Source organism: Hippichthys cyanospilos, chromosome 15 (assembly GCF_059441005.1).
Source record: "Hippichthys cyanospilos isolate Australia breed blue-spotted pipefish chromosome 15, RoL_Hcya_1.0, whole genome shotgun sequence".
NCBI lineage: Eukaryota > Metazoa > Chordata > Actinopteri > Syngnathiformes > Syngnathidae > Hippichthys > Hippichthys cyanospilos.
Genome location: NC_142383.1, coordinates 4,718,010 through 4,726,343, shown reverse-complemented (window position 1 = coordinate 4,726,343; position 8,334 = coordinate 4,718,010). Strand labels below are relative to the sequence as shown.

Below are 8,334 nucleotides of genomic sequence, written 5' to 3'. Positions count from 1 at the left end.
TATCACGATTTTACTGTGAAGGAAAAACAAACTTTCCCTTTAGAATGACAATTTACTGGGAAAGAACAATCCCACGAAACGGTTAACTCGTGTGGCAAGCTACAAATATAATGCAGACTTTTGATCATTCAGCAATGATTCGGGTTTCTTCTGTCTGTGAAGCATTTGAAGGGTTAACACAAAGTCAGGCGGGAGGGTGACGACTTGTTTCCCTCCTCACACGTGAGCGTGCGGCGGAAGACGTCGGAGCCTCCCCCTCGGCCTTCACGAGCGGCTGAAGGTGACTCTCCCCTCGGCAGTGGGATGCAGAGGAAGCTGCTGCACCGTCCTCATCCGGGGAACAAATATTCGCCTCGGCCGGGGCTCCACACGTTAACTGCGCTTCTCTGAATCGGTGGTGTCTTTGTGATTTGCTGAGAGGACACAGCAAGCCTCCAGAAGAAGACGGGCGCTCTCTGCATGCATGAGTTCTGCACCGTGCGGGCGGAAAAAGCGCCCCAGATCTGCAGGCAGCGTCTTGCCCATCACGAGAGGGGGGGCAGACTGATTCCGAGCACCGGGAGAACACCGTGGACGGGAGCAGGATGGTGAGTTTCTTCCGCGACGAAATGCTGTCTCGCTTGAGCTCATTTCAGGGTGTGCAGGTGCAACACAAATCATTGTTGCCAGTCGTTCAAAAAAAAAACAAAAAACTAAGCACGCAAACAGTATCCGAGCTTGTCCGCTATAGGAAAATAAGAAGTCGTTGATTTTTGTTCAGACTGTGCAGGAATTCAACACCCTGGTGGCGCTGTACCGGGAACAGGTCATTTCTGTCGGGGAAATGTCAGCAGACTGTCCATCTTTGCGGGCTCAGATGCATTACACGCGAGCTAAAGGATGTTCCATGGCCCGGGCTGCGCACCGAGACCTCGCCCTCATTGCTGTGTCTGGGTAAGCAGGACAGTCACTTCCATAACATTTTTTTGGGCAATGCACGAAACTGTACAATATTCATGTTTGTTACTATATAATGGTAGTTTACAAGCAGAAAATAAAAGGGCAACTGCGACAATAACATTTTTGGAAAATCACAGTATATGGATAAGCCTATCGGAAATGACATAAAACACATTTGTCTCTGATGAAAATTAAAAGGTTTTAGCGTCAACCATGGGTATCTATTGATCTATTTTCTTAAATACTTGGCTTTTTTTCGGGTCACATGTAGGTGGGTAGCCGCCAGTCAGTCACAGGGTACACATGCATTTACACTCACAGTTACACACATATGGACAATTTCCCATTGACCTAAAACGCATGTTGATGAAAGTGAGCGGAAGCCATTGAAGCTTCAGAGGTCATCTGGATGTTGTGGAGGCATCCTATGGGCCGATACACCATATGCAATGCTTGGGCCTCTCTCCAGCTTGCACCCTGATCTGTCAATTCCTCTCATAAGGTCACTTTGGTCAGCTGAATATCAGCACTTATATATTTGGTCTGTATGTAAAATTGTTGTGAGCACAAACATTCACAATCTGTGGTGGTTTAAAGTGGGTTTTGATGTAGACTTATAAAAAAATTGGGTCTGTCAGCAAAGTCAGAAGACAAGCACTGGATTATGGATTCTTAGCCTGATTCGTCACATTCACTTGTCTGCAATAATCTACCAAATTTGTCAACCTGTTTGAGCAATGTGATTTATGATATGTTTTTTTAATTCCTGAAAATAATTTATTGTAACAAAGGCAATGATGAGTATTTCCATAACCCAAACTAGGCATTTCGTGCCACTTGGTAAACCTTTAGCTCCAAAATAGACCGTGAAAGTTTACGCCCATTACTTTTGTCCAATTAATGTATCCTTTGGATATCTAATCTGAACCAGTGCAAACATGACCTATCCTGATATTACAGCAACTAGCAGTCAGAACCAGAGGTCACAGCTGTATGAATGTCAGCCAATATGAAGAAATGTGCTATTTTATTGATTTTTACCTAGCCTTCTTCTATTGTCTGCACATGTTTTTCCTTGTTAATTATTCTCCATACAATCAATACTTTACACACGTGCGTTATCATTAATACAAACATACTGTGTTATTATTTTTAGGGAATATCTTTTTACATCTTCTGTTTTACTGACTGTGTGTCTCTTTATTAAATGTCCACCCTTCATTTGTCGCCCGCAGCCCAGAGGATGGAGAGATCCACCCTGAGATATGTCGTCTCTTCATCCAGCTGCAGTGTTGCCTGGAGATGTTCATCACGGAGATGCTAAAGTCCATGTGCCTGCTGGGGGTGCTGCAGCTTCATAGAAAAAGTACAGTCATTATAAAAGGCAATATAGCATGGCAATATCAGATCATAAGGCAGATGATGCCCCTTAATGCAAACTCACAAAAGCTGTAATGGTGATCAAAATATATTGTGTAAAAAATAATAACAAAAATAAAACGCTCCTAAACCCTTTAAATTCATCATATTAATTGTGGTAGTTGACAATATGAATGCAGTTTTCTTTTTTGCCTTGAGATATTCCTGGTGTGTTGGTGATGAGTGCAGAGACAGACACTTGTTTAATTTGTACATTTTCCAGTGATCCAGGAATCATTTACAATTCCACAGGAGCAATATATATATATATATATATATATATATATATATATATATATATATATATATATATATATATATATATATATATATATATATATATATATATATATATATATAAAATTTTTTTAATTATTAATATTTTGAGCATTTAAGTTTAATTTGGAGCCATGCTATGTGCTTCCTGTGTGATGTCATAGCTAAAGTGCTAACGACGTCCTAACAATGCCAACGTCAGACGCGACAGCCCAAAGTGGTAGAGTATGTTCCATATCTGTTTTTATGTGAACATGTACAATGTTAGCTGGAGCTAATTGTGAGAGTCTCCATTTTACGGAGCTCTCGAGGATTGAGATGTGGATGGACCGGGTTGACGCGCCTTTCTTGTTCTAAATGGTAGTGTGTATCAAACAATTGACATTTGACAGTAGCACCTGTTGTGTCCAGGAATTCATTTTCAGCGGCAGTGAGTATGACATCCGTATCTGCATATTCAAAACATAAACCATAATTGAAAATAGTGCAAATAAACAATTTTCCCAAACAACATTTGAAATTAAAACTTACCTATCATTTGCCCTTCCGGTTCAATCCTCCCTCACCTCACCTGGAAACGTGGCACTTATATAAGCTATAGCGCCATCCCAAATATACATGCTAGAAATGTTGCATTTGGCCCTTACACCAATGTCAATTTTATGTTTTTCAGTTCTACGGTGTAAATTGTTGGTGGGAAGTTGGATGAAATGAGTAAAGACGTATTAATACATTTTAAAAATGCATCACAAACTGTAAGAAATACGTGAGGCATCACTGGTTGCGATAACGTATTTCATTATAGCCTTGCTGGCGCGAGCGCTGGTGTCTTGTGTCTCATGCCAACAATGTCGCCTTTCATCTCTTGATTTTTCTCTTGTTAATATAGACAATAATTTTCTGCTGAGGCGTTTCATAAGCTGAATTTTTCATAACAAGCGGCATTCGGAAGTGGAGGTACCGCTTAATCAGTGCTTATTTATATTTTGCCAAGCCCCTCAGAGGAAAGAGACCCCCCCCCCCCCCCCCCCCACTCGACGCACTGATTATAAATAAAAATATTAACTATAACAATTGTATAAGTATACATAAGCTTTTCTCCTTTTTAACATTAACAAAAGAAAAAAGGCAATATAAATCAACTTTAAACTACTGTTAATTATTTTTTGCAGCGTTAATACGAGCTACAGCTTAGTCTAAAACTGAAAGAAAAAAACAAGTGCATTAAAGTGCCTGAAATCTTATGTTGCATACGCCCCGCAAGGAACAGACTCAGAACCGAAGATGGACTTCAGAGTGGATGAAAGCTCTGACGTGCCCATCCTCGAGGACCGTTCTTCTTCGCCCATTGACTATCCTCATGATCCGTGGCTGGTTGGAGTCCATATTGAAAACATAGAAAGGTATGCAGACTTTTCAAAGTAACTTTCCAGTAATGGTATATAATGGTTGTCTTTTAATGTGTGTGTAAAATTATAAAATAAAAATGCAGATTTGTGTCTTTGTATTGGCAGAGATATGCAGGAGATGAGAAATCTGCTCAGCAAACTCAGGGACACAATGCCTTTGCCACTGAAAAATCAAGGTGTGTAACAATCGTGATAGTTTTTTAAAACTACTCCTGATGCAATTACAATCTATCATGTATTAAGTTTGTTGTATAATGATTTGTTGTACTATAATGATCTTGTGAAATATAAGCGTTTGCTTCTTATGCAACGCAAAAAATTCTCACCAAACAATTCAGTTCTATTTTTTGTAGAGCAAGGAATAATAACACATACACTGTGATTCAACGGGCGTTATAAACAAGATTCATTACCTTGCCATGTACAAGCATTTCTGCATGATTGGCAAAGTAACATTTCTTCAATGCCTTTCACTATTATGTCCAAAAACAGCTAAACGCTGGTTTCATTGCACAACACTTTCTGGTGTTTTTTTTTTTTTTTTAATGAAATAAGTCTTCTGTCATGCCGCTCGGCACCGTAAAAATGAAGAAATAGGAAGAAGACTGAAGATTGTTGTAACATGTTATAAACAGTTATCACAAGTTCTAAACAGCCAGTACTTGCCAGAAATTCCGATGGCTCCTTTGGCATTCCCTTTAGCCTCTTGGCAATCTCTCTGGTGAGTTTTCCCTGTCTTTTTGATTATTTGTGGTCTGTTTTTTTGTCACTGCTGTTTTTTTTTAGCCTTTTTCTGACTGATATCTTGGAACAATGACTTCCATCTGATGCTACAGAAGCACTCTGCAGACAATGGCTTCTGCGATAAAATGGGAATACAAAAAAGTAGCAGAACAATCAGAATTTTTCAGGGGTTTAATCTGGTCCACTTTAAGTATGTGTTGTAGAACTTGGTTGTTCTTTTTTGCCTGTAGTCCCAGCAAAGAAGTGAAATCTGGGCAGTGCTCTTTTCTCAACCCACCTTTCAGCCCCCCAAAAAGAAAATGTATTTATTTTCTCCATTTTCTGAAGAAAGATTTTGGTGGCCTAAAAATCTCAGCGGTTATGAATGGGTGTGCACACTTTTGCAACTATGTTTTTGAAGCTATGTGTTTACTTTCCCAGTCATAAATGTATTTATATATTAAAAAAAAAAAAAAATTGACCCACCTGGACAAAGAAGCAGTCAGATTCACGCGTCTGGACAATTTACAGCCTTCAAATAATTTAACATGTATGTTATGCGTATCATTTTGGAGATGTCACTGTGCTATACTGTATGTAATGCCTTAACCGGAGTGCTGCTTATGTGTCACAGATGACAGCAGCTTGTTGAATCTGACTCCACACCCGCTGGTCCGCCAAAGGAAGAGACGCTTCCCCGGACTCTGCTGCATGGTGTCTGGTTAACAGCTCAAACTCAAATCACCATGCACTGTACATCGATACTTTTGTTATTGTTTTATCCTTACACAGTACACTGGATTCACCTGGTCGGCAGGCATTCTTCCAGCGTTTAATAATGAGTGGCTATGTCTTTCCACAAACTGCAGGTTTAGGTTCAGGTATCAGAGTTAAGTCTTTCGTTTTGTTTTCAGGATGTTAGATGGCATCACTTTCCTTTGCATTTATCACTATTTTTAAGTATATTGAATTAAATTGTATATATTTGGGCTATGCACAAGCATAATTTATTGTTTTCCCCACTGTGCTTGTGTCCTGTCATAACGTGCCACAATATGAAGTGTTTTCGTCCCTGATACTATATGTTTCACAGCAGTTGCACAACGGACAAAATGGTAAATTGGTGTCATGTTGCATACTCATAACTGGTTCCAAATATGTATATCATTTTTGAGTGGGTGAATGGGAATTGCAGCTAGTATTTGATGTCGCGGCATGGTGGAGGAGTGGTTAGCTCAACCGTCTTGCAGTTCTGAGGTTCAGGTTCATTCCCTGTGTGGAGTTTGCATGTCCTCCCCGTGCCCGTTTGGGTTTTCTCCCACGATCCCAAATACAAGCACTGTAAGTATATTGGACACTGCAAATTGCCCTCAGATATGTTTGTCAGTGTTAATAATCATCTGTCTCTGTGATTGGCTGCCAACTAGTTCAGGGTGCACCCTGCCTACTGCCCAAAGACAGCTGGGATGGGCGCCAGCTAGCCTGCAATCATTATGAGGACAAGCGGCTCAGAAAATGAATGGATGGATTTGATGAGTTTAAATGTTTTTTTCTTTTGAGATGTTGTTTGTCTTTGATTTCACCCTTATAGTGTCGATGCATGGTTGTATTGGTTGCTCGGTGCTTTACAATCGACTATGACATGTCTCAAACTGCAAGATTTATTAGCATGACATTTAGTTTTAATGATCTCCACTGTTGTCCTTTCCATCAGCAGTCCAAGATCAGATTCTCCAGTTAAAAAAAAAAAGGCAAAATCTCTCAAAAAACTGGCTTCATCCAACCTCTGTGTTTATATTCTCGCACATACACACCAAATGCTAATTGTCCAAGTATATCATAAATAACGATTCAATTACGTCATGATAATTTTCTATACTGTGTGTATGAATTGATCACTGCCTCCTCTAGTGGACAATAGTAGACCTTGCAGTTGTTGTGATCAACAGCATGCCAAACAGTCTTTCACGGTTTTACATTTTTTGGGGAGGGGGAACGGCTCTCTCTTTCGCACAGATTGAACACAATTTCTCTTAAAAGACAAAAATCACTTGCAACATTGATCTGTTATACTAAAGTCGTTTCCCCACTGAATGTAAAAGCAACGTATTGCAAACCCTGCCATTTGTAAAGTTTGTGTTTACGTGAAACATTTCTTTTTATGTGTATTTTTTTCACAGCATGTAATGTGTAGTTGGTGTCCTATGTAGGCAAGCAACAGCTATGTATGTACAGCTTAATTTTATAATGTGAATAAAGTTTTCTATCCAGTTGGGGAGGTATTTCTTACCTTGACATATGGTTAACTAATATTAACTAGATTGTCATTTACACAAATTTACACAAATTGACAAATATGTGCAATTTACAGTTTTCAATATATATACTGTTATAAACATCCGTGTTCGTTTCTTTTCAAAACTCTAAATTGAACATATTTGCCAATTTGTGTGCATTTATTTGTGTGTATGAAATTAGTGTTTTTAAACCCTAGGACTTCAATGACATCATTTTTATTTCTACTTAAATACAGTAAGCTAATCAAGCAACATCTAATTCCCAAAGCATTTCATATAATGTATTTTTGTCTTTTTGACGTTTAATTTGGTTCCCATTGATTTAATAACTAGCAATCATTACTAAAATACAAATGTAATGCTTGCACTCACCAGTGTGGATTCTGCACAGATGTTTGAAAATAAAATCCATTATTCTTTCTTTCCTTGCGTAAACGTCAACGGCTATTTTGAGCAATTTGTCTGTGCATTTAAGGTCCATCAGCAAGTCGTTTTCTACGGACATGGAGGCTAATGCTAAAAGCAGGCCCTGTCCCATTGTTTTTTTGCCACGAAATTTAACACTCTTCAATACAGAGACAGGTGTCCCCGAACATTTTAAAAAATAGTGTAGCTTTTAAGTGCCCAGCTGATATTTGGTGTCTTGACGCTCCATTACTGAAGCAATTCAAGTTGACAAACCCAATATGACCCAGCAATATAACTTGGAGCGTTTCTCAGAAGCTGTTTGCCACATGATTCCCTCATAGTTCCTTTTATGAAAATGATGGACAAAAACGTTTAGCGGCTGTGACAGACTAGCAAACGTAGAGGTCAGCTGGCCAATGCTCACAATATCCAGTTATTCTTGGAATGTCCATCATGAAAATGGTGTGCCAAGTATACCTGGAACCAGATCCCATTCTTCTCCTCATTCTGTCACCATGGGTTAAAAAAACAACAAAACAAAACAAGAGACAAGAGTGAGGCAATCAATGTGTGCATGCAAGTAGATGGAAATTCTTAAACTAGTGTTGCAATAATTAAATGATTTGAACTTTTGGTGCTTTATTTTTGTGACACAGCTGAATAATAATTTGTCAAAAAGCCCTCAAAGTCATCACTATCTGACACCTCAAATAGCTCCTTCCATTAAACACCTCGACATCCTCTCCTGCTTCCTTGCCAATTGTTCAAACATCCGCGTTACTCTTCCAGGGCTAGCCATCTTCGGACCCATCTAATTTGTTTGAAATGGAGGTCTTCGGAGACGATTTGCTGATCATCTTACT

The 8,334-nt window shown here is 39.2% G+C and overlaps 1 protein-coding gene across 1 annotated transcript; it reads left to right on the top strand.

The window, feature by feature from the left end:
* The first annotated feature begins 160 nt into the window (after nucleotides 1-160).
* On the top strand, nucleotides 161-7,036 carry rgs7bpb (regulator of G protein signaling 7 binding protein b). The gene is given in 7 exon segments (XM_088435633.1): nucleotides 161-532; nucleotides 534-587; nucleotides 761-933; nucleotides 2,175-2,305; nucleotides 3,899-4,037; nucleotides 4,149-4,219; nucleotides 5,401-7,036. Coding segments are annotated over 7 exon segments (729 nt in total). The 5' UTR covers nucleotides 161-463; the 3' UTR covers nucleotides 5,493-7,036.
* Nucleotides 7,037-8,334: the final 1,298 nt, after the last annotated feature.